The 26,164-nt window shown below is 45.9% G+C and overlaps 1 protein-coding gene across 2 annotated transcripts in view; it reads left to right on the top strand.

Annotated features, from left to right (window-relative positions):
- OSBPL10 (oxysterol binding protein like 10) overlaps nucleotides 1–26,164 on the top strand; it is a 242,023-nt gene that overhangs the window by 79,331 nt on the left and 136,528 nt on the right. For both annotated transcript variants that reach the window (XM_037070682.1, XM_037070681.1), the window contains exons 2-3: nucleotides 11,201–11,376; nucleotides 14,191–14,270. In XM_037070682.1, coding sequence (XP_036926577.1) covers nucleotides 11,201–11,376; nucleotides 14,191–14,270 — 256 coding nt within the window. The remainder of the gene's footprint in view (nucleotides 1–11,200; nucleotides 11,377–14,190; nucleotides 14,271–26,164) is intronic.

Genomic DNA, 26,164 nt, shown 5'->3' with positions numbered 1-26,164 from the left:
TGGGGGCTGGCCGTGTTCTCAAAGTCCAGGGGAAGTTTTGGAATTCTAGCCATCAAATCCATCTTCCCCCCCAAAAAAACAGGTAGAGGAGGGAAGGAGTCTAATAGATTGTTGTTCCTCATTGGCTAGAACTTAGTCCAATGACCACATCTAACTGAAAGGAAGATCGGGCAATGCATCTTGGCATAGTGCCTTGGGCCCACCTAAAAACTGGGAGTTTTCTTGACTGGAGAGGCAAGAGAAAAGGGATATTTGGTAGGTAGTCAGCTCTCTCTGCTGTGCCTGGTTTCAGAGCACGAGTTAGTGCTGCAGCTCAGGTTGCAAACCCCGGGTTCACCCTGTGCCAGGTAACAGTGGAGCATGGGTGTTGGGAACCGTTGGTAGACGTAGGCAACACGTAAATGGGAGTTAAGGGGAGTTCTTTTCCTGTTTCTTGTAGGCTTGCTACATCAACAAGAACTGATTTGCTTCATAATCAAGTAGGGTCACGGGTATCCATGCCTCCTGAAGTATGCAGCTAGGTCAGTGTGCGGTCACCGACACGGCATGTCTCAGTTGTTAGTGGCATTTTGTTAGCATTCGGCACAGTTGACTGCTCCCTCCCTCCTTAAATATCTTCTTCTGGGGCTGGTTTTCCTCCCCACTCCCTCCGTCTGGGTTTCTCTCCGGTTTTGCTGGTTAGTGTTAGCGTTCCTCAAGTCTGGGTCCTAGGCGCCCTTCTCCCTGCTCCCTCTTCTCCCCCGCCCCCTGCCCCCCGCCCCCCGCCATCCTCTGTCTATGCAATCTAGTCCATGCCCTCGGCCTCAGTGTCTACTTATTTCAACTTTATTTCTCCAGATCAGATCTCCTGTGGGCTCCAGGTCCATTTAGCCAGTTGCTAATGGACATCTCCTCTGCAGTAATTCTGCCACCTCCACCTGGTCTAGGCTACTGCCCTGAACACCGAGGTTTTCTTAACGTCTTTATTAAAGGGTAGTTTACATTCCATAACATTTACCCATTGCCAAAGTACAGTGCGGTAATGTTTAGTTAATTATACAGCTGTGCAGCTATCACCACAGTCCCCTTTGAGCACATTTCTGTCACTGAAATAATCATTTCCAGCCAGTTTGTAGTTAATCCTGGTCCCGTCCTCTGTTCCAGACAGCCACCGATCTGCTTTTTGGCTCTGGAACCTTCCCTTTTCTGGACATTTCATATGAACGAGATTATACAATGTGTAATCTTTTGCATCTGGCTTCTTTCACGTCACACAATTATTTTTGAGGTCCACCCATGTTGTAGCATGCGCCAGTGTTTTTGTGGTTGTCAGTGCTCAAATGCAACATTCCACTGTACGGATATGTTACATTTTGCTTATCCATTCGCCAGTTTACGGACATTTGTCCTTGGGAACTCCCTAGCTAGGTTACGTTCTACTCTTTTCTTACCATGAGACACTTCTCATGGCTGTAGTTTTGTACTTATTTCAGTGAGTATTTTATTGTTTGTTGGGGTTGTTCCTCCACCCCCCCTCCCTCACCAGAGGGACCTTGTCTGTCCCATCCCTGTACATATCCTAAGCATTTAGAACACGGTGCTAGCTCAGTGTACATAGTTAATTTTTTTTTTTTTTTAAGAATTGAGTGAATTCTTGGGAATAAAACTCAGTTTTGGAATCAAAGTGAATTCTTCAAACGTTGGGCTTATATAGAGTCTCTATATGTATCCGCAATACTTCATGCACATCAAAGACCCTGGGTACAGCTGACTGCATTGCCAACCAGGTGTGAGCTGTGATTATGTTATGTTGCAAATACTTCCATGGCGCTTGCAAAAAGAATGGATACAGGCTCTTGGTTTAAGTTCTGTCTTGTTGGCATTGTCTTCAATTAACCGAAGGGCTGATGCCGTGCAATATGAGCATCAGATCCCATTGACTGTCTGCGCAGAGAAACCTGATACGTACTCTTGGAAGTTCTTGCTCTATAACCAGACAGACCTTTGGGCACAGCGGTGGTGGGATGGTCTGCGAAAGAGAGTTAGCCAGCTTTCTGCCTCTGCAGATGCGGGCCTCGATGCTCAGAGGATGAAGTGCCTTGTCACAAAAAGTTGGAAACGCTGGCTCTGAAAGTGTGGTCCTCCTGGCAGCAGCAACAGCCTCACCTGGGGCCTTGTTACAGTTTCAGGTTCTCGTGCTCCAGCCCAGCCCTCCTGAGCCAGAGACTCTGGGGGAGAGGTCCAGGAGGCTGTGTTTACAAGCTGCCAGGTGATTGTGATGCAGCTCAAGATTGAAGANTAACCGAAGGGCTGATGCCGTGCAATATGAGCATCAGATCCCATTGACTGTCTGCGCAGAGAAACCTGATACGTACTCTTGGAAGTTCTTGCTCTATAACCAGACAGACCTTTGGGCACAGCGGTGGTGGGATGGTCTGCGAAAGAGAGTTAGCCAGCTTTCTGCCTCTGCAGATGCAGGCCTCGATGCTCAGAGGATGAAGTGCCTTGTGACAAAAAGTTGGAAACGCTGGCTCTGAAAGTGTGGTCCTCCTGGCAGCAGCAACAGCCTCACCTGGGGCCTTGTTACAGTTCCAGGTTCTCCTGCTCCAGCCCAGCCCTCCTGAGCCAGAGACCCTGGGGGAGGGGCCCAGGAGGCTGTGTTTACAAGCTGCCAGGTGATTGTGATGCAGCTCAAGATTGAAGAGCACAGGTGCATTGCCCCACCATTTCATGCCTTTTCTATGCTGAAACCCTGAGGGAAAAATAAAGGACCCTTGGATCCAGGGGCAGTGGAGTTCAGGGCCTGACTCAATTGGAGATTTGAGGGAAAAGCTCAGCCGAAGGGCTGGCTGAGGCTCCGAATTGCTTCCCCTGGTCACCAGGGGCCAGCATCCCATCTCCCCGGTTCACTTGGTGGGGAATGCCCACCTGTCTTTGCCCCAGGGCTTAGCAAGTGTCAGAATCTGTTTCTGTGTGTATGTTCAAGCTTCCAGTGCAAAGTAGGGACTTGAATGAAGGCTCAGCCCATGCCAGGCATCCCCAGGTCAGTTCCCTGCATGGTGGATGGCAAGAATGAACATGTGAATGGTGAGCATTCAGACACATCTTGATATTTTAGTTTGCTTAAGTAAATAGTGTGATGTTCTCGCCTAAAGGCAGCAGAAACTCACAAGTTAAAGGGGAGTTCTCCCATCCAAGTACTAACCAGGCCCGACCCTGCTTAGCTTCCGAGATCAGATGAGATCGGGCACGTTCAGGGTGGCATGGCCGTAGACTAAACGGGAGTTCTGAAGGTGAGGAGGCAATATTTGGCAGGCCTGGATTAATATTTGTTAGACAGGTCTCCGGTCTTTAGGTATTAAATCACCTAGTCCTCAAGAGCAGATTGAATTTCATCCCAGACCAAATCCAAGGGCTGTGCGTCAAACCTTGTGTTAAAAGTTCACTTGGACTTACACTGCTGCGTTATCAGGGGTTCGAGGCCCCTGGGGCCCCTTCGCGCAGGGGCCCTCTGAGCACCTGCCTGAGATACTAGTCAGTAATCGGATTATGCAGGAACTCTTAAGCCAGGCGTTTTTTGTAGCTTGTCTTTAAATCTTTCTCAAAAATACTTCCAAAGTGATAGAGCCAAGAAATCCACCGCCTGGGCCACGTGTGGGTGCACAGATGTTTAATGAGTGAATGATGGGGGTGGGAAGCTTGGCAGAGCAAGAGGAAAGCCGGCGATGACTAACGCTGTGAGCTTTTATCTTGCCTCTGGTCTTGTGCTGGTTCTTACACTGTGAGGTGATCTAGGGAGACTTTGAAGCTCACATTCCTGATTTCTGGACCTCATCTGCAAGGATTCTGATCCCCTATGGGACTCAGGAATCCATGGTTTGAACAAGTTCTCCATGGATTCAGAAGCAGGAAGTAGGTGACTCAAACCGTAAGGAATTTAAAATCAAATTAGATTTAATTTTGTTTTGTTAATTTTATTTTAGATGGAAAACAATTCAGAAATTTTATAACTATGTTGGTTGTCTTCTAATGAATTTATAGGTTCTTTTTTACTTTAGAGATGTTTTTACTTTTTTATTTAGAAATATGAGTCAATACCTTTTTAATGGTGTTGCTCTCCTGTCGTGATGCTTTCCCCACTTTCAAGTTCAAAAAGAGCCACCCGTATTTCTCCAGTTAATAACAGTGTTATTGTATGTTACATAGTTAATATAAAAATAAAGTATATGGCATATATGTTAGATATGAAATATTATTAAAACTAATACTATTTATTTTTTAAAAATTTAAGCCTTTAATGTACTCAAAATTTATTTTGCTAAGAGGTACAAGCTAAGAGCAATAAAATTTTAAATGTTTTTTTCTTTTTTAGCTGCTTTGGAAAATGTTCCATGTACATCAAAAAAAAAATTAAACGTAAGCCCTGGCTGGTGTGGCTCAGTGGATTGAGCAAACCCCAAAAAATGGGGCACACCATTATTTGTAAAACTGAAAATAAAACTTGTGATTATGTTGTTTTGAATCTATATTTTTGTTTTCTGCATATGGGTCAGATTCTGCCACTAGAATTTTAAAATCTCCCAGTTGGATTGTGTTTTGTTTATTGTCTTCTTGCATTTCTGCCAGTTTGCTCTGTGTTTTTGACCCTGTGTTTTTGCATCTTTACAGTGAACACTTCATTTTAATCAGCACACACTATCTTCATGGTTTGGAGCAGCAATTTTCAACCTTTTTCATCCCACGGCACACATGAACTAATTACTGAAATTCTGCAGCACACCAAAAAACACATTTTTTGCTAATCTGACAAAAACTAGGTATAATTTTGATTCAGTTACCTGGGGTGGTCATTGTGTTGGCTGTTGTCATTTTTTTCTTTGACAATCTGAGGGAAAAAGGTCAGTGCCCTTGAATAAATGGGCAGGAATCGCGTGCTTTTAGAATTCTGGCAGCACACTGATTGAAAATTGCTGGTTTCGAGCCCTGGGCCCTAATGCCAGACAGCCTGTTAAAATCTGTCCCCACAATTTCCTGTCTGGAAGGTCTTGAGCATGTAGTTAACCTTCCTGCACTCAGAGCTTTCCTCTGTAGAAAGGGGTTAGGATCACATCTACTTCCTGGGGTTGCTGAGAGATATCGTGAGTTAATGTGTGCACAGCAGGAAGTGCGTGATGCACAGAAAGTGCTTGGTAAATGGCAGCAATTCTTTTTATTAATAGTTCAGTGTATAATGATTCTGCAACAGATGGGCCATATTGAGTTTTCCTGGTATATTGAGATTTAACTTGTGGTATTGCATGACCACATATGTTGAAAATAATGGATCAAGTTCTTCTATAATGGAATACACCGTATTTTTCAGACTATAATTTGGGGGGAGACACACCTGCCCCCCCAAATTTGGGAGGAAAGGGGGGGTGTGTCTTATAGTCCGAATGTAGCTTTACATTTACATTGGTGAAATATTACGTTATTTATGTTATTAAATATTTTAGCACATTTTTTGCTTAAAATTTTTTTGCTAATTTCCTCCTCTAAAACCTATGTGTGTCTTATGGTCAGAAAAATACGGTATTTGTCCCATGGTTGCTGGCAACCCCTTAGGGCCCCAGGGGCAATTTAGTGCCTTCTGGAGTGTTGGCATCTCTCTTGGTGGCTTGCGAGGGGTGGCGGCGATGGTGGAAGTCTCTGGTCACAGGGTCGGGTAGTAGGTAGCAGAGAGGTGTGAGAAGGCCATTGTGTTTCTCCAGGCACTGCCACGAGTCCCAGGAGTTGAAGGATTCCAGACTTTAAAGCTCGGCTAGAATCCAAGTTGCCTGCCCATGCTGTGCCTTAGAACCTGTTGTGTGGTTTGGATGGTAGCATCCAGCATCTTCCTCTCCAGGACGTTTAGTTATCATGAGAGAACTTCTGGAAGATTGAGCTTCCTCTTCCAAGCCCACCTGAGGCACTCTTAACGGTTCTGAGCATGAACTCTCCTGCAGTGAGGAGGCCACAATGATCAAGGCGTCACGGGCCCACCTGAGATGCATAGAGACCCTTTCTTATGGAAACCGGCAGCTCTAAGGACATGACTTTGGGGGGAACTTTAATATGCTGCTCTCTGAGGATGCAAAGGGCTCAAAAATGATCAGATGATAGTGATTTTTGAAGACGGAAGGCAAACTTAGGAAAATGCATCCTCCACTTGACATACTATGTTCCATTTGCTGATTCCCCCCCCCCCCCCGCCCCCAGTGTTTTTATTTTCCATCAGCAATAGGTTAGCCGTTTTAGAAACATAGTGATTCTAGATTTCAAACCTGGTGAAATCTGGAGTGGTCGTGCCAGAATGGGACTGGAAAGCAGCCGAAGTCTCAAGAGTCGGTATGAACAGTGCTGGAAAGACCCACTCCTTTGCAGTGAGCTCCTCACTGCTCCTCTCGGAGGGTCTCTGCCATTTTGGTGTGTTGGTGGGCTGGTGATCGGCATTCTGGAATAGTCAGGCAGTGGGTAATTCAACCCAGAGGAGGGCTTAAGCTGAAGAAGGAGGTCACTGTTGTCATTAGTCAGGACAAGGCAGGGTATAGAAGTCTGAGCCTGGGCCAAGTCCAGTGGGTTCCAGCTGTTTGGAGCAGGTGCTTCTCAGAAGATGGAGTACCTGGGGGAGGTGAGGCTGATGCTGGGAGGCTGAGGTCGTCATTCCTCTTTCACATTGGTGGGTGGGGGGTAGGGGCCTGGTAGGCAGGGCTCGGATGGCTCTGGTCCTCACGTCTGGGGTGGAGCTGAGGGGCTGAGCCTCACGGGTACAGGAAGAGTCCTAACGTGTTCTTGCAAGTAACAGGAGCACGACTGTGAAAGGCGTTCTGTTTCGTCTTCCAGGAAGGGGTGATACCCTCCCGTTCTCAGGCCCTTTACTCCTGTCGTTTTAATTTTCACTTTTAAATTTAGGTGAGATGATTTACCTTTTCGTCAGGAGCGGTCTGTCTGGCGAAAGCTCGTCTTCAAAAGATTTATTTCACTACATTTTAATTCTTTCTGTAATTTTCTTGTAGCTTCCCATCAGCATGAATGAGCTTCTTCCCTGAGGCTTCCGTGTCCTCCCCGCCCCCAATTCTTTCCCTGTGTACCGCTGCTCCTTGAGGGATTTTGGCCCATGGAGGATGGTGTGCTCTTGGGCCCCCCTCCTCTCCCCTGCCAAAGTACAAATATATGCTTGTAATTTTCGGATCCTAAAGCTGAACCTTAGTGAAGCTTTACCGGGCAGATGGGGGAGTCCTGAAAGACCCCAAGTGTAGACAGATGACCCCCAGAGATGCCGGTATTGGAAGCGGAGGTAGGCAGGAGTGCTGCTTTGTGTCTGTGTGTGGAAGAGCATGTGCACGTGAGTGTGGATGTGTGAGTGCAGATACAGTGTGTGGATGTGGGCATAGGAGTGTGAGCACGTTGGAGCAAGAGTATATCTGTGAGTGTCTGTGGGTATTGGTATGAGTGTGTGTGTGAGTGTGTGTGTCTGCACTTGTGCGTTCTTTCTAGAGCGGTGGGGCTTGTCCTCAGTGCTTCCAGGGAAGGGGCTTGCCGTTTGCCGTGGCTCCCAGCTTTGGAATCAGGCAAGGGTGCCGCCAAGAAGCCGGCGTCAAGGGAGGCACCCAGATGGCTCTCTTTGTGGGTTCCATCTCTCTCCTCATTGCCTCCTTTCTCTCTCCAACACGTTCCTTGGTTTGTTAACATAGCAAAGAAAATACGCTCTTTGTATACTATTGAGTTCACTTACACGTCAGTCAGGTTGCATTCTGTAGCTCAGCACTACAAAGGACACACTGAAATGAGGTTGGTTTTACTTGTTTCTCTAAAAGGAAGGCCCTTTTTGAATGTGTCAGGATTTTGTCAAGCAGTTTCCCTTGGTTTAGTGAAGCCTAATCTAGAAATATGATTCACTTTCTCATTTAGCATGAAAGTTGCCACTTTCGGACATAGCTGCGAGCTCCCAGCAGCAGGGCCTGCCAGAGCCGTGACCCGGCAGGGAACCGAATGTAATTTGTTTCCTCCCCGGGGGACGTGACCAGCAGAGACTGCCCTCCTTAATGCCGTACGGACAGTTCTTCCCCACATGTGACACAAGCTAACTTGACTTTCAGAGGCCAGCCTGAAAGAACACCATGCTTAATTTGTTGCAATTTTTAATCAGTCTCCTGTTGCCCTCTCCAAGTAGAGTTTTTAACTGTCTTCAGAAAAGGAGTCAATTGTTGATCTTCCTTAGTGCACATGGTTCAAATGTGTGCATTTGCATTTAAACTATTTTAGGGAGTAGTGGAAATATGTTTTTTCCCCCCCTGGCTGAGGCAGGAGGCTAGAATTAAGATGTCAGTTGGAAATAGGTAATGTGAAAAATCATTAGTGTGTCCCCGTATCCTGTGTAATGTGACATTAATTGGTTATTCTGTCATCCTTATTGGGAAAAATAACAACAGCATTCAGTTCATTTCTTTGTCCCAGCTTCTGAGTAATGTCCTTTGCAAATACGAGGGCCGTCATTTGAACGGGGTGCGTGTGGGAAGCTGCCTCTAGGAGAGAGGAAGGCCGACAGGTTCCCAAAAGATAAGGTGATAGAGGCAGTGGGGAAAGGCGGTAAGCCCTTCCTCTCTTCCGTTGAAGGCCATTCAGGTGTCCCCTTCTTTCTCTGCCCCCCCCCCCCTGTGTAAACGTGGCGTGTCTAGTAGTGGGAGAGGCCATCGCTCTGTGGGGTGGGGGCTGGGGGGCCACACCAAGTGCAATCGTTGGAGCCAAGTTTTCCTTCCTACATGAGTGAGGATTATAGCTGTGACTTGCCAGGAGCCGTGTCTGCACGGGGACGGCCACAGTGGGCCACAGTGACTTTAAACAGAGGTCGGGCTGGGAACATTGACTCCTAAAAAGAAGGCAGGGTCAGCACTTAAATAACTTGAGCATTGGTGCCTCAGAAATGAGCTTTGCTCCTCTCTCATGGAAGGACTTTGGTTTCCGTCCCTTGTCAAGGAGTAAGAGCAACTTCTGGGAGGAAGGATCTGAAAATACAAGTTCGGAAGATTGGGGGTGGGTTCGTGAGGCCAGCTGCTGTGACAGGCCTTGGTCTCAGTGGCCGCATGAAACAGCTGCTGCTTACTCAGTCAGCGGTGTCGGGTGGGCGTTCCTCAGCAGGTGACACTTTTCACGGGGTGATTCAGGGACACGGGCACCTTCCTTTTTGTGCCTTTGTCATACCGGTGGTGGGGGTCTCGAGTTGCCTAGTGGATGATCTCCGTTCCACCGCGGGTGTGAAAGTGTGTGTAAGCAGGTGGGTACCCGTGTCTGCCTGTGTGTCACAAGCCCGGCCTGCATTACTTCTGTTCGTGCTCTGCTAAAGCTCAGTCAGATGGCCACATCCCAACTGCAAGAGAAGCTGGAAATATGGGGCCGGGAGAAAGGTTTACAGTTGTGAGTATGCGAAGCAGTTTATTCTTGTATTATTGATTAATTATTGAAGTATTTCCCGTACAAACAACTGTAAATTACTTTGGCCCCACCCCCGTGTATTCTGGCCCTGTGTCCTGGCAGCGGAGGACAGGGATTCCGGGATGACCCCCTAGCTTGGGCCAGGATCGCTGTGTCTCCCTCAAACGTAAAACGTTCCACAGTGTCCTGTGAGTTCACAGTAGTGACTCGTGGGAACTTTGGTGCACGGGTTAGAAATTGTGGAATTTAGTAGTCTTTTTCCCACTCATTCATTCATTCATTCATAAATGTTAACTGAGTATCAACGAAGTGGCAGAGGCTGTGCTGGGCACTGGGGGAGGGGACACTGGTCTCCTCCAAGCAGCATAGAGTCAGTCTGTCGAGGAAACTAGGCACTGAATCGGACCATCCTGCAGGCAGAGACTCCTGTTGGGGCCACAGCCGGGCAGGATCATTTGAAGGCGCTGTGAGGCCTTGTGGGTGGGATACTGACCTGGTCAGGAGAAACGTTCTCAAGTCAGGGGCGCTGGGGTTGTTCCCGAAGGCTGAGAAGTGAACATGGCAAAAAGGGAAGGAACTGTATGTACTCTGGGCTTTGGGGGTGGGGATAGCTTTCTGGGCCGGTCTCTCTCAAGCTGTCCCGAAGGACTGGCTGTCCCCCTGCCCCCTCAGTTACGTTGTGGTTGCTTCATGACTAACGTGTAGCTTGTGTGCGCCACATGGGTTGGGCAGCATCGGAACCGTTTGAGCCTCACCCACTGACTATGCAGCTGGAGGCTGAAACAGAGCCAGATGGCAGGGAAAGTTTCAGAAATCCCTCGTGGACTGGTGACAGTTTGGGAACTGTCAACATTTGTGAGTCACACTTTGAGTGCCTACTCCAGAGGGGGCAAAGGCCCTGTGGTGGGAGTCAGCTGGCAGCTAGGGAGGAGGGGCAGAAGGTGAGAAGTGGGAAAAGTTAGGGGCTGTACGGGGCATCTAGGCCACAGATGAAACTTTCAAAGACAGTTCTGACCTGGTGGAGAAGAGGGACTTGTCCTAACTACTTCTGAGGGGGTAGATGGAGGGTATTACAGAGGCCAGGTATTTGGCTACAAAGATTGATTAGAGTCATTTAGGCAACTTGTAGTTGCCTGTTTATTGGTTTCTGTTTTTGTTACCCTAGATACGGAGCCCAATGGCATTGCCGCTCCCAGAGTGGAGGAAATTCTCATCTGTTGGTATGAAAAATGATAGCTAGAAGGGGCCTCCTGGAGTGTGCCCAGGTGGCTGTATAAGCACCACCAGTTCTCTGCCAGGTGACCCCCAAGGAGCTGGCTTCCTCATGGCCACCATGCTCCTGGCTGGAAGTTCAAGGCCCAGCTTGTGGCCATCAGGGTGGAAAAGGGCCTCTCGTGGAGGTGTAGCAAATTCCAGCTGTGCCCGTGAATCACGAGGAGCGTGCCAACAGCCTGTGTCCTGGTGCCTCTGCTGTTCTGAGGTTTACTGTGGTATCTGTGGGCACCGAGCGAAGTGGTGGGCGTTGCACCAAATCCTGGATGGACCTGCCTCTTTCCTGCAGTGCCCACCGCAGGGTCCATTCTGACTCAGGAATCAAGTTCTCTCTTGCCTGGGGCTGGTTTCTGAGGGCACCTGTCGAGGACATTCAATTTCCAGCTTCCTGGATTTGGAGCTTCGATGTCAGTGGAAGGATCCCTTTCCTTCTCTTCCTTGCTGTGAGCAATGGGCTGGAGGAGAAAAGTGATGCACTGCGGTTTCTCTGCTGTCACAGGTACTTCGTGCTGGACTTTGAGGCTGGCATCCTGCAGTATTTTGTGAATGAGCAGAGCAAGCACCAGAAGCCTCGAGGAGCCCTGTCTTTATCTGGAGCCATCGTGTCCCTGAGCGACGAAGCTCCCCACATGCTGGTGGTGTATTCTGCCAACGGAGAGATGTATAAACTGAGAGGTATGGTCTTCTGCTGCCGCCTTTTCAGGCAGGCCTTGTGGGCTGCACGGTGCATAATTACCATGGTGATGGCTCTCTCATTGTTGGACTTTTAAAAAAAATCATCTTTAACAATTTGCTGTGTTTGATGACTTTGTGGTGACACAGTTGCTGCCTCTTTTACCCCAAGGGTGGGAAATGGCCTGACATGAGGAACGGCTCCTTCTAATTGAGGAATTAAGGACAAAGGGAAGGTGATGGCAAAGCCAGCTGAGCCCTAGGACTTGGGCAGATTTTTCCTATTAGCTCAGTGTATGTTTCCTTCTTTGACCTTGGAGTAAGAATCTGTGCTGTACTGTCCTGTGGGCACTTTGGGCTATAAGGGCAAAGCAAGCCCTTTAAGGGCAATCATGTCCTCCTCCCCCAAAGTTTCTCAAGAACCATCTCTTAGTAAAGGGCCTCCTTCACTTACGGTTTATTTCATCTGCTGTGAGCCTGGTGAGAGACCAGCTGGTGTTGAGTTAATTTCCTGTTGCGTGCTTCCTCCCTTTCGCTTTGCTTCTTGAAAACTGACATGTGCCCGGCATCCTGATCACGACTCGAGAGGGTCCAGCATCGGGGCCCCCCCGTGTTGGCCCTGCCCGCCCGCCCCTCCCCCGAGCCACATGCGTCACCCAGCTTTTTCAGGAATGCCAGATTTGACTGTAGCAGCATAATTTGATTGCTAGATCATTCTTCCAGTGTTCTGTTACATTTGCATTGCCAGAAAAACAGTCAGTTTTCTTCTAACAAAGTAACCAAACACTACAACAAAAGTAAAAAAAAAAAAAAACAACCAAAATATACACACGCACGCACAGAGTCAATGTTATTTATTAAGGTCTGAGGCAAAGTAGTATGTATTAAGTGTTAGGAGGTAGTTGGTAATTGTGCATTCTTATGACATTTTTCTCTGCCCAGGCAAAGGCCGAGTACAAAGAAAAGGCCTCTTGTTATTTCTCCTTGACCCCAGGAACTGACCAGGACAGGTCGCCTCTGCAAAGCCTGACCGAGGGCCTTGATTGCTCACCTCTCAGTCCGTCGTACTGCTCTGCCTCTCAGTTTCCTCCCAAGAGATGGAATAAGCTAGTGTGTCCTTATTATCTATACAGAAATCATCTTTCAGAATCATAAAACAGTCCAGAAGCCTGTGACATAAAAATGTCTGTTGTTGAAGAAGAAAGTTTTTCAGTTTGGGGGAAATGTGCTAAGATACATGGTTTTGGTGTGTTTTTTTTTGAGATTTATGCAGTGTGCTTTCCAGCTGGCTAGATTTATATGGTCGTTGGTTTTGCTTTGCTGTTTATTGCTTAATAAATTGTTAGAGCAGAAATAATAGCAGGGGGAAGACTTAATGTCACTTCCCCCCACCCCTGCCTGTGGTTTATAAAATGACACAAACCCATACAGAAGAGCAAAATGCAGCCAAGTTGACAATTGAGCCTTCTCATTTTGCCTTTGAGTTATTATTCTCTGGGTTATTAAGCCCCAGGGTTGTTATTTTTTAAGGGTAGTTTTAATTGCAAATATAAAAGTTTCATTATCTGCATGAAATTATCACAGAAGCTAAATTAACTTAAACTTGGCAACTACAGAAAAGCAGGGTAAATTTCTGCATCTCTGTGGCTGGCTCTTGGCCCGTCCCACAAGGATCTGGGCGTCTGTTTCATTTCCCATCCCACCTACACGCGGAGTTGAATCTTCATGTCATTAGCTCACAGCTTTGGGGAATGTTTTCAGTGCCGCGCCTTTGGGCAGTTCTGTTACACCTGGCAGCTCATTCTGCACCTCTCCTAAGAAAGAGGGGCTCTGGTTTTTGCAAACGCCTTTGTCTTTGGAAGTTAAGTTCACCTGGTGTTAATGCCGGTCCACAGCTCTAGATTTCTTCACCTACAAGGTCAAGTTGAAGGTTGGGTTTTATTGATAAATGGCACTTACACCCATTGTTGTAAACAGTTATTTCTAGGGGAGTGTTCTGTTTTCTGCATTGTCAACATTTATGCAGTTAATATGATATTAAAACATTGATGTAGTTAATTGTTCACTTAAATTGAATATTCAGATTTTTATTGGGACACGTTATGTAACCGTAATATTTTAAGGAAATAGTTTTATGTGTTTTGGGGGGGGTGTTGATGAAAGACTATGACGATGCTGTGGACTTATATGTTACTGTCTCTTTGGGGGAAACGTGAAGATCTCTAAGGCAGCATTTGGTTTCTTGTTCTGTCCAATCCTAATAGGAATCCTTTTTTTTTTTTTTTTTCTAATAGGAATCCTTGAGAGCACATATTAAAGTGGTAATTCAACTGGATGCTCATTTTGTAAATGCTAATAACTCCACAGTACCGCGCTGGTGGATAGCAGAGGCCCTGGAAGGCGTCCTTTGGTCCTCCTATTAGCCTCGTGTGGCAGAGGCATTTAAAAATAATCGTGTTTTCCCTTCCGTGCTGCCTTGTTAAAGAAGCAGAAATGACTTTTTCCGAGAAGGTTTAAAAATGGCAAAATTGTTCTTATAACAGATATTTCAGAATACATTTTTAATGTGGCTTAAGAGGGAATTTTCTGTTGAGATTTAGTGTAATTGGGTTTTTGTGGGGTTTTTTTTTTTTGGCATAAGTACAGGCTACTTGAGGATATTGAGATCTGTATTTGCTTTTCCTTCCTTCTCCCTCTACCCCTCACTCCCTTCGTCACCTCCCCTCCCCACCCCCCCACCCCCACTTTAGGTGGGTGTAGAAATAGGTTGGATGTGTTTTGGAACAGTCTCTGTAAGTGTTTCTTTCTCTGTTTTAGCTGCTGATGCAAAAGAGAGACAGTTTTGGGTGACTCAGCTTCGTGCTTGTGCCAAATATCACATGGAAACGAACTCTAAGGTAAGTAACCACGGGGAAGCGTGGAGGCTTTCCAACACCTTGGAAGGTGATCCTTCAGCCCAAGTCTCAGTTTCTTTGGGGAAGCTGTTTTTTATGTTATTTTGAAAAGTTATACACCGTAGTGGAATTCATGCTTTCCTCACTACATTAACATTTAAGCCAAGAGAAAAGTGGTAGGATTTGCTTGTGGGTAGGATGAAGAGGCAGGCAGGCACTTTCTTGGAACTGATTCCGCAAAGACACTTTGATTGCTTTCTGTGTTGTCAATTTGGGCAGCTGTTAATTGGTCTGTTGAGAAGCTGGCGTGGATGATTTCATTGCATGGAGCCAGAGTAGTCAGATTTACTGTCCACGAGGACTCCTTGTTGTCGCTGACCCTTAAATAAAACCTAGACCTGCAGATTGATTAAGTGCTCAGACAGGCGCTTCTGCATTCTGAGTGCGTAAAAATGTTCTCGGGTAATTTGGCATCCACGTATGAATTATTTTCTCCTCAGGACTTGGGATGCGATCTTGGATCAGATATGAGGGAGATAGGAGGTTGGCATTTTCATGGATTATTCAAAGGCTTTCCAGTCATTAAAATACAGGAAATCACTGCAAAAATGCATTGATTCAGGGCAATAAATATTAATTTTAATGTTCAAAGGCCTACCCCTTTTATGTCATTTGTTCAGGTTTATTTAGTATAAATAAATCACAGGGTTTTTTTTTCCGTATTCTGTGCATCAGCTAGAAAGAGCCACACTGGAAATTTCTGATGACTTTTTTACTGTGACCTGCCTGCTGTCTCACTTGGGGCCCTGGGAGACGTCTTGCTTAGTTCAGACCTCCCTGTTCTGCCTCCCAATGCAACCTGAAATGGTTTCTTCACAGGACTTGGTTCATTTTTTTTCTTCCTAGAGACATTTCTTTTCCTTGATTTGCTTACTGCAGTTGCTCTCAGCCTAGTGCCGCTTTGGACTTGCCCCAAGGAGAATTTGGGGAATCACAGGACCCTACTTCTAACCGCTGCGACGTCCTTGATTTTCCAGGAATTGTAGTCGGAGTTGTGGAGATTTCATCAGTATGTTATAAATACGTAGGCGGGGCAGTTAAAATTTTTTATATGTGTCTTTTTACTTTTTATAAAACAGTAAGTGATGAAATAAGAACACATTTCCACCATTGCCATGTATGATCATTAGAGATAATTGCTCTTAATTGATCTGCTGTGTCATTCCGTTAAGGTGTGTGTTAGTGTGTGTATGTATATGTATATGTATCTGTACCTATGTCTATTTTTAAATACAAATGGGATCGTATTGTGCATACTGGTTTTTCTCACCGCACCCCCCTCCATGTACTAATGTATTTCCGAGATTCCCTATTGGGCGTATGGCTCTCTGTCACACTCACCTTGGTTGTCAGTGCCCTACTGATGACACACAGGGTTTTTGTTGCTGTGCATAGTGCCCAAACGTAAGCATATTTTTGTATCTCTAAGTGTGTGTGTGTGTGTGTATGTGTATGAATTTATAGCAGTGGAATTGTTGGGTCATGAAATGTCTTCTACGTTTTTAGATATTGCTGAACTATCTTCTCCAAAAGTTGTCCTCGTTGGCCCTCCCATCAGTTATGGGTCTCCCCCCACAACTGTGGCTCCTACTAACATTCAGTTTTTGGTCATCTCCCAGGCAAACAGTGGGTCCCCCATTATTTTCATTTTCACTTCCAGAGTCATGACTGGGGCCGAGTATGTTTTCCAATGTTTAGTGGCCACCTGTATGTCTTTCATGTGGACTGCCAGTTTGTAGTTTTCAGCCCAGCTTTCTATTGAGTTCATCTTTTTCTTCTTGGTTGGCAGCAGCTGTGTGTGTGTGTTAAGTGTATTTGTCCTGTGACTGTCATTTTTGGACGGTAGATGTTTTCTCCTAGTGTAGGTCATTTGTATTTCGACTTTGAATATCTTTGCTAGGCAGAATATTTAATGTTTTGTGGGCAGAGTTATTTTCATTTTTAGCTGTTGGTTTTGCATGCTGTAGAAAGGGGCTCCTCTGCTCAAAATTATGAAAACATTCTTCTGGTGAATTTATATTGGGTTGGCCAAAAAGTCCATTTAGTGTTTTCCTGTATGCTGGCTCTAGTAGTGCAGAAGCCAGTAGCAGGAGCTAGCTGGCATACTCAAAATAGCAAAATTAGTAAAGTTACTGGTAAAAATGAAAAATGTGTCTTCTATTTTACTGAAAAACCTAAACAGACTTTTTTGGCCAAGCCAATAAATAGTTTATCCCATTTAAATCATTGATTCATCTGGAAGTTCTATGGAGGGCCAAAATTTAGGTAGGGGGCAACTCATTTAGTGCACTGGTGTTTTGATGAATCACTGGGGACAGGGAAAGAAAGAGATACCCACCCTAATGGTAGTAAGAGATAGGGACATTTAAAGAAATAGAATTTGAAGATTCTCTGGAGGAGAATTTGATTTCCTGATGTATTCTCTGGGTAGTTTCAAGAATATGATGAACCCATTAATATTAGAACCAAAATAAGTAACAGTTTAGCTATTAGGGCCTATAGGATTCCTTCTTGGAGAACTGGAGGTTAAGATTGCTACCACCACTCATTTATGGCATGGTTCTCGTGATCAGTTAGGGAATAATACTCTTACACTTGTGAACAGGCCTTGTTATTCAGCAGAAGCCTTCTGAAGTTCAAAGTTGGTTAGGCAGAAGTTAGTAGTGACAATGAAGTGAGGCTTAAAGTGAGTATAAAGTTGATCTCCAGATAACTGTCAGATGGCTGCTTGCTTGACGTCACGGACATGAGGAATTTGTGCTGCGCCCTCTCTTCGCTATGTTCTTCACTCTCTCGGCAGGGCAGGCCCCTCCCCGGGAGAGGGTAGTGAGTAGTCTCCCTGCAGCTACTTGGAATTTTACCGTATAAAAACTTGAGAAGGTGCTGTCATTCATTACACGTGAGTGGGCATTGCAGGAGAAGGAGATTCACCGAACTCTGGAGCTGCACAGAGCTTTACAGGACACCTTTGTGGGTGATGTAAGCTTATACCAGGTGGACATTGTTGGCAGGTCCCTCAAAGACTGAATTGCAAGCATCTTCTGGTTGAATATATCGATGTTTCAATTCATGACATTCTGGTTTAGAAGAAATGTTGTAGGGTGCAGAGTGAGAAGATTGCATCTAAATCCCTGCTCTGCCCTCTATGTGTTGAACATACCCGCTCCGTTTCCCTGTATTCCTTTTGATTTTCTGTACTCACCTTTAATTTTTTAAAATTCATTGACTTTAGAAAACAGGGAGGGAGGGAGACAGATGGCACAGATGGTTGTGTGTGTGTAGGGGGAGAGAGAGAGAGAACTATCAAATTGTTGTTCCACTTATTTGTGCGTTCATTCATTGGTTGATTCTTATATGTGCCCTGGCCGGGGGTTGAACTCACTCTCTTGGTGTACCAAGACGATGCTCTAATCAACTGAGCTACCTGTCCAGGCCCCTGTCCTCATCTTTGAAATGGTGACATCTGTCTCCTACAAATTGTCGCATGTCTTGCTCGAGCAAGGCAATGCAGGCGAAAGCCAGTTACTGACATGAAGCCCCAGGAGGAGTTATGGGCTCAGAAGCACATTTTCAGTGAGACTGCGGCTTGGAAGTCCAGCGTCTCAGCCCCTGGAGCTTTGGCCAGCCCTCTCAAGGAAAACAAGCATGCTTTTTAATCCCTTTGTGGTTATGTGTCTGTTTTCAGATAGACTCCATTGTTTCCAAATGGCCACATCAGAGAACTCAAGGTCATTGAAAATCAACTGAAGCCAGTATTTGGGGGAGTCAGGGTCTTGTGAATAGTGCTGTTTTTCAAATTACTTTTGACCTGTGTGAAAAGTCGGTAATGAGGCCAATGGTCAAGTGATTAGAAATCATTTAAAGGGCATCAAATTTTGAAGATTATAGTTTCATTGGCTTTCCTCTAACGAAGGTACTTTTTGAAGACTAAACTTGATAGAAACTGTATTTTCAATATTTCTTTTTTTTTCCTTATGTAGACGTGGCAGGTGGACTCATATACTAAGTCCACTAATGCGCCCTGATGCAGACTAGGCATTAGTGCCATGTCCCCGGCCTCTCAGCCCTGAAGTGTGAATACATGACATGTGGTCACGATTTTCACTTCCCCTTAGGAACTTTCGCCCATTCATCACACAGCGGTGCGGTGGGGTGTGGGCAGGGCCCGGGACCTCACTTACTGGTTTGGCTGCCTTTCTGACTGGCACCCCGATTTCCACCACAAACACTCTCTTATTATTAAGTCACTGGTGACAGCTTGTGAAGGCGTTGTTTCCCTCCCCCCAATAATGGAAATAGCATTATTTTTTAAAATTGTGAATAGTACTTACATACACTATAAAACATCCAGAGAATAGAAAACTCTAAAGAAGGGAAAAACCCCAAACCCCGGCCACAGACCGGATCCCTGATGATTTCCTTCGATGCACATTTTTCCAGTCACTTGGCTGCGTGGACAAATAGAAAGAGATCATGTGCATGGCTGCGTTGTGAGGCCCAGTTCTTCTGGTCCTTTTTCTGCCCATGTTTATGCACAGAGAACACACACATTTGTTTTCACAGTAGCTTGCTGCGCCATAAGGCTGGGCTTTGGCCACAGGCCTATTTTCTGTGTTTGGGGTGGGGGGGGAGGTTATCTTTAAAATGAGTGTGTGTGTATGGCCTATTTCCTGCAACATTTCCGGGGTCTCCTTTGTGTTACGTCTTCTAGCCCTTGCCTCTCAGTCCTTTGTCATCCTTCAGTCCTTGTCCTGCTCTTGTTTAGATCCGGACGGGAAGTTGAGGAAGTAAAGGGACATTATTATCGGTGATTTACCCATCTAAAAATAAGGAAAATTTGGTTATTTTCCAGCCCCCTCTGTGGGGAAATTAAGGAAATGTAGGTATTTGGGGCATTGGAAATAGTTTAAATAATATTCGTTGTACTTGAAATCCTTTCTCTGGGTTCTTGGGCCCCAGGCCTGACTCCATCCTTGCATTTACTACATCGGGCTCCAAGAGTCTGATTCCCTGTCTGCCTCCTGCACTTGACTGTGTGCTTTCTGAGAGCAAACACTGACCATGTTCACTGAGGAAGACACTCGGTCCCAGGAGCTCTTTGACTGTGTAAAGCGTTTGGAGACACTGCAGCTAGATCACATTGGTGTGTGGGGAGGACTCCCTGTCCTTGTCCGGTGACTCCAAATTAAAATGTAAAGGTCAGGGTACAGCCTTATGCAGATGTGGTCACAGAAGAATATGATTGCCTAATACAGGGTTTCAAATGCATGAGAAGTCTTGAGAGATCTTGAACGAGCAGCGAAAGCTGCTGTGTTTCAGGGAGTGTAGGTATAAATATTCATGCTGGAAGCTGCCCACATCGCTAGTATTTTTCTTTTTTTCCCAGTCCCCCAGCCTGGTGCTCGGCATACTAATGGATTCATCTGGGGCTGTCTCCTCGGTGGCGGCTGGACGGGGACGGCCCCAAGGGAGGCTCTTTTTCTCCCCTTGTAACGTTGGGGAAGCTGATGCCCAGTGTGGACCTGCCCATGTTTAGGCAGCCGACACCCTCCACGTAGGCAGCCCCTAACTCACACCCCTGACTTTGCCATGACGTCTTGTACTCCCCAGTGGTGTAGGGGTCCAAGCAGGGCAGGAGGGGGCGCTGCACAGTGAGGAAGGGGGCAGGAGAGTGATGGGCTGGCCAGGCCTGTCCTGAGGGCTGTGTTCTGGGCTAAATGCACAGAAATGGGTGGCTCTGGAGGACAGGCTAGTGACCCCACCCCTGGTAGCTGGGTTGCCAGGTGCAGACAGCCCTGTTTGGGGACATTCCAGACTTCCTTTATTTGGAGGTGCATGGAGGAGGTGTGAACTTCTTCTGAGGAGTTAACAAAGAGGGGTGTGGGCGGAGAATTCTGACCGTGTGTTAAATCCACAGCCAAGTGTGAAGAGTGGGAGATCTGAAGTTACTGTCATGTCCCCCAGCCCCCCAACTTTCTTGACTTTCTGCCGCCCTGGGGTCTGAGCTGGAGGGAAGGAGGGCGCTTTGCTGTCCTGGTCAGGATGCCTCACAACAGGAAGCACCTGTGTGCTGGGACTAACCCAGCACATCTGTAGAATCCGAAACCAGTTGCTTACATGGAACCTCGCGTGTCATGTAGTCACACGTCCTGGCCCCACCTCGTCCCACTGTTTACACAAAAATGCACGCTGATACACTTATTATGCGAAAAATGAAGAAACGTGGGATGATTCCCCTAGAAACAATTCCAAATTTTACCACCTGGAGAGGGAGGGCACTGCTGGTCACCCACTCACTGGATGCTGAGAACTTCGGGGGTCATCTGATAAAGGATGTTGAATCCCTCTCTCGTGTGATCAAGTGAATTTGAGGCCTCTCGGAACAGTTTGGAAGAACTTAGAGGTGATAGAATGATTAAAAAGTGGGAAGGGATTTCCAACTCCCTTTGTCCCGCTTGTCTGAAGACAGGAGGTGTGAGGAGTAGGGTGAGGTCCATTCTAACACTGAGTGGCCCCACCTGGGGGCCTGTAGCCTCATGAGGCAATTTAAATTTAAATGAACTGAAACTAAAATGTAAAGTTCAGTTCCTTCCTCTCACTTAGCCACGTTTTACTTGCTCAGTGGCCGAGTTTGGCTGATGACTGCAGTATTGGACAGCTCAGATGCAGAACATTTCCATCAGCACAGAGAGTTCTGTTGGACCGTGATGATAAAGCCTCATTTACTGCTGTGTGGCTTCTCAGCAGGAATTTACCAGTGTCTAGGTTTATCCCCTCTTGCACTATGGACAGTGTTTTTTCCCTTGTAAATCTAAAAGGGCAGACTGGTGCTCCCCAACCCTTCTGCTGGCCCTCCACTCCTTCCCTTCCATCCTTCCTGTCGGAGTTCTGGTCTGCCGTATGGCCTCAGCATGAAATATCTTGGCCACTCTTCACTTCTCCAGTGGCCTCGTCTGTGCCGCAGGAGCATTGACCTTGCTTAGTGGAAGGCAGGAACTGGTGGTCTCCTGTGGTCGGATTCTGCTATATGCTCGCCCAACTGCAGGTGTTTGTCCAGAAAATGCCCAGTTCGAGCTTTTTGGAGGAGCCAAGGAACCAGGAAAGGTTGCTGATGGTGCTACTCCCTGGCTCCAACCACCTTTCGTGGCACCCCGCTTCCTAAGATGAAGTCCAGACCTTGACCTTGGTATTGAGTGCCTTTCACATTTTAGGTCCAGTTTCTCTCCCTCCACCTTTGTGCTCTTGGTGTTCTGGAAAGTTCCCTGGGCACATTTCCATGTTTCCATGCTGTTTCTTCTGCTAGGAGCGCCTTCCGCTCTGTGTTCTTCATGTAGCAAATAGCCATGTGGTCTTCAAGGCACGTGTGCTTCTTCACCTGCCTGGTTAGAGTGGACCTTCCGTCTTCTCTGTTCCAATTGGTACCCGAACTCACCTGTATCACAGCACTTCTCACAGGGAGTGTGTACACATGCATCAGCCCTCTTGATTGACTGTGTCCTTAATGCCCAGGATTGGGGGGACATCGTGGTGGCATCCTCTGTACCTGCCGCTGCCTTGACAGGTGGTGGTAGGTACAGAACATGTAGTGCATTTGAAATGCCAGCCCCACTTTCTCCTTGCTCACTCCTCCCTAGTGTTAGTATTTGTAACAGTAGTTTATTGGTAACAGTAGAGATGTTGGGTTTGGGATCCTTAAGGAACTATATCCAAACTATCATTTTATTTGCCTAACATATCATTGTATGTTGTTTTAGATCAAGTATTTGAGGATTCTACTTACTTAGAGCTATCAGCTTCCTGTAGCTGAAAATCAGGAGTAACTTCAACCCAAGTGTGTCTTCAAATATTTTTTTTTAATTTTGAGCAGGAAATAACAAGGAAAAGAGACACATTGGGGGAAGAGAAAGTAATAATAGATAACATCTATCCACACATTGCTATGTGGCAGGTACTAAGAAAAGTACTTTTCTTGGATTATCTTACATTTTTCTCCCAGTAGCCCTGTGAGGCAGGCACCACTCTTAGCACATTTTACAGGTGAGCAGAGAAACACAGAGAAGACACCTGCTCACAGCTAGTGAGAGGCTGCCATCTATTCGTAAAAAATAGGAGATGCAATTCACATACCACAACACTCACCCTCGTAGAGCATACAATCCAGTGGTTTCAGTATATCCATAAAGTTGTACGACCTGCCTCGCTGTCTCCAGGATGTTTTACTGCCCCCAAAAGAAGCCCCCCATGACCATTCTTGGTCACTCCTCATTACCTGCCTCTACCCTCTCCCCAGCCTTTGTCAACTGCAAACCGCTGACTCCATGGGTTTGCCTCGTTTGGACATTTCATGTAAATGGAGCTGTTAAGTATGGGACTTTTCTGTCTGGCCTTTTTAACTTAGCACAACGTTTGCGAGCTTCTTCCATGTCGTGGCATGAACCCATACTTTCTTCTTCTTTGTCCCTAAATAGTACTCCATTGTATGGACCTGCCACTGTTTTGATCCACTCTCAGTGGATGGATGTTTGGGTTGCCTTTACTTTCTGGCAATCGTGAATAGTGTTGCTATGAATGGTTGCTATGAACATTTGCGTACAAGTTTTTGTGTGAATGTGTGTTTCATCTCTTATGGGCATATACCTGAAAGTGGAATTGCTGGATCACATGTAACTGTTTAACTTTTTGAGGAAGTGCCACACTGGTTTCACAGTGGCTGTACCATTTTACACTCCCACTGGCAGTACATGGAGGTTCAGGTTTCCCCGTGACTCTGTCTCTATCTGATATTGCTTGTGTTTTTATTGTAGCCATCCTGGTAGGCATGAAGTTCTGTGGTTTTCGTTTCTATTTCCCTAATGACAAATGGGTGTTGGGCTTCCCTTCATATGTTTATTGGCCACTCACTCATATGTCTTTTTTTGGAGAAATATCTGCTTAAATTGTATGTCATTTTTACTTACCTTTGGTTGAGTTGTGAGAATTCTTTATATATTCTGGATACTAGGCTCTTATCAGATACATGATTTGCAAAGATTTTCTCCCGTTCTGTGGCTTAACTTTTCTTGTCTTTTCTGATGGAAGTGATTTTTTTGAGAACGCACAGAGCGGCTGGTACAGTGGGTGGAGTAGCGAGTCAGAGTCCCAGGACCTGGTTCCTGGCCGTGCCTGGGCCCCTCACAGCAGCCGACTAGTCTTGTAATCTAGAGTGACGTTATCTGTCATAGCCTTGGTTTCCACCTTGTAAATTGGGTAAAGATAACATCAACTATGCAGGATGGTTTTTAGGAATAAATGACATTAACGCTTCACAAATCAGTTCTTTTTACAACACGAACTTTTTGGGCTCCGCTAGAACATGTCTTGTCGGGTAACTCAGTTGTAGAGCTAGGTTTCTACTGGAGATGGATCAGGAGTAGCGACTAAGAACCTCCCCTAAAACCTGAGGGGGATGACTGTGCCCCCCAAAGGTTTTGATAGGCTGCCCGTGTGATTATATCTTTCATGCATTGGAAAGTTCTGGTATAATCCAGAACTAGTTTGGCATTGTTCATGTCATGTGGTCTGTGGGACTGGCTCCAACCTCAGTACCTGCCACAGGGCGGACAGGACCAGGTTCAAAGCCAGCCTTCTGGTGGGACTTGGGGCAAGTTACTCACCAAGCCTCAGTGCCTCGTCTCTGCAATGGGACAACATTCGTCGCTGACGTGGAGGTTGAATGGGCGGTCGTGGTGGCAATTAACTGAGATCACATCTGTTGTGCTCTTACTGTGCAGCCAGACGCTGAGTTAGTTCTGTGAGGGGTGCTGGGATGATGGGGTCGCCCCGCCAGGCTGGGCCCGCTGAGTTGGCCTCTGTGGGAGACAGCTGGCACTGGGTGCCCAAGGCTGTGCGCGCACAGCTGGTGAAGTGCCGTATTTCTAATCAGTAACTGAGTCTTAAATAATCGGGAGAGACAGGAACTTGCTTAAATAAGCAAGCATGAGAATCGATGAGAAGTTTAAGGAAAAAGAAGGGTGGGAAAGGTGTACGATTGTCCAACCAACCACTTACATAAAAACCCGAGCAAGTCAAGACACACACACAGCCTTTGGGAGGACACGCAAAGGGTTAGTAACAGCAGTTTGCTGGGGGAGAAAAAGAGGAACTGGGGAGTTAGCATTGAGAGAAAATAGCAATTTATTTGGATCCTTTGATACTACTTGAAAATTTCACACTGTGCCTTATTTGATTAATTGTATGTGTATAAGAGACTGTAGTTACTCGAACGGTTATGGTTTAGATTTGTAAATTTGTTTTTAAAGGGGCCGAAGTTGTTGGCTGAACCCCGTTGAGTTGGTCCTTATCAGCAGGCAACTCTTCCCCAGGCAGTCACTGATTAATCGGCTTCTCATTACGTTCTGCACTTGAGAGCCTTAAAACCCTGTATTCTTGAAGATACTCGATGATTCCAAATTCCTGCCAATTCAGATTACGCTTCTATTCTTGTTACTCAGAGCTGATTTTACTCGAGATGGTTGGAAGTGTTTAAAGTTGCGGGCCCTTTGGAAAAGTGCCCCTTTTCTCCCCTTTATTTAAATTAAACAATGACCAACGATGAACATTGAGAGGCCTTTCCTAGCTGAAGCCTTCGGTGTTGGGGTGTTGGGGCGGTCGGCTGACAGCAGAGTTAGTGCCCTTCTGGGTCCTGGGTCCGGAGAACCAGACTTCCTCATCTGTGACCACAGTGACAGGGAAGGACTCCGAGGGTTGCCAGAGTTCATGCTCCCTACCTGAAAAGCACTTGTAGAAATCCCATGTGTCTCAAAACATTCAACTTGTACATCTTTGTTACACCTACCGTGTAATATATCAGCCTGATTTAGTATTTTAAAACTATTTTCTTTTCCCAAATTGTTGGGTAGAAAGCAAGATGAATCATAACTCTCACTGAGACGTGGAGGAAATAAAGGGCCCCAGGTTGGAGAGCGGCAGAGCATCTTCTGGGTGCGGTCTGTTTTCCTAAGTAGCAAGTCTTTGGGGGACGTAGAAAATGATGTTTTTTCAACATGAGCTTGATTCACTCCAAGTAGGTAAAGTTGGATAAACCCAACCGAGGATTTAGTTTTCCCCCGTCGGCTCTATCTTCTTGTTTTCTGCTGTTAGGCAACTTGACTTTCGTGGTATAGTAAGCTCTGTGCCATTTTTCTTCTAGAATTTTCTACAGATAATTACCTTTTGGGTACTTAAAATTAAGTGTAACATCATCCTCTTAAACGCACCATCAAATTAAGTAAATAAAACACAATTTAAGAACAGCTTTTATTAAAACAATAAAGTTTGGGGACTTTTTATTGTCTTAATAAAGTGCAGCAATTTTATATAACTTCTCAAGCATAACTTTAATATTAGGCTGCCTGCCTTTCCCAGAAGGAACGTATTAGTGCTACCCAGAAAGATGATTTCAGATGAGGGGACCCTCATGTTAAAAATATATATATATATTAATATATAATAACTTAAAAATATATAATAAATATTTATTTAAGAGAACATGATGTAATTTTGATTCAGTCGAACTAATTTATTCCACCACTTCTCTGTACTTAAATAACGAGTTTTGATTTGAGGCAGGAGAGACAAATCTTATTTGGTGGACATTTCCCACACCAGGTATCACTGTGGACATGTGTGAATGAGCATATTAAGAAGGAGAGAATCCAGGCACATAGCTGGGGTCAGCTGTTCCGAGTGGACTTGTCTGGTCCCTGTTTTGCTGACTATACGAGGAGAGCTTAGAAGGTAGACCTGCGAAGAATGGTCAGCAAATATGAAATGCCTGCTTGTGTGCCATGGTATTCTGG

The sequence above is a fragment of the Sturnira hondurensis genome, unplaced genomic scaffold (genome assembly GCF_014824575.4).
Source record: "Sturnira hondurensis isolate 20B ecotype Veracruz unplaced genomic scaffold, ASM1482457v3 Scaffold0019006, whole genome shotgun sequence".
Taxonomy (NCBI): Eukaryota; Metazoa; Chordata; class Mammalia; order Chiroptera; family Phyllostomidae; genus Sturnira; species Sturnira hondurensis.
This window is presented reverse-complemented; position numbering and strand designations above follow the sequence as displayed.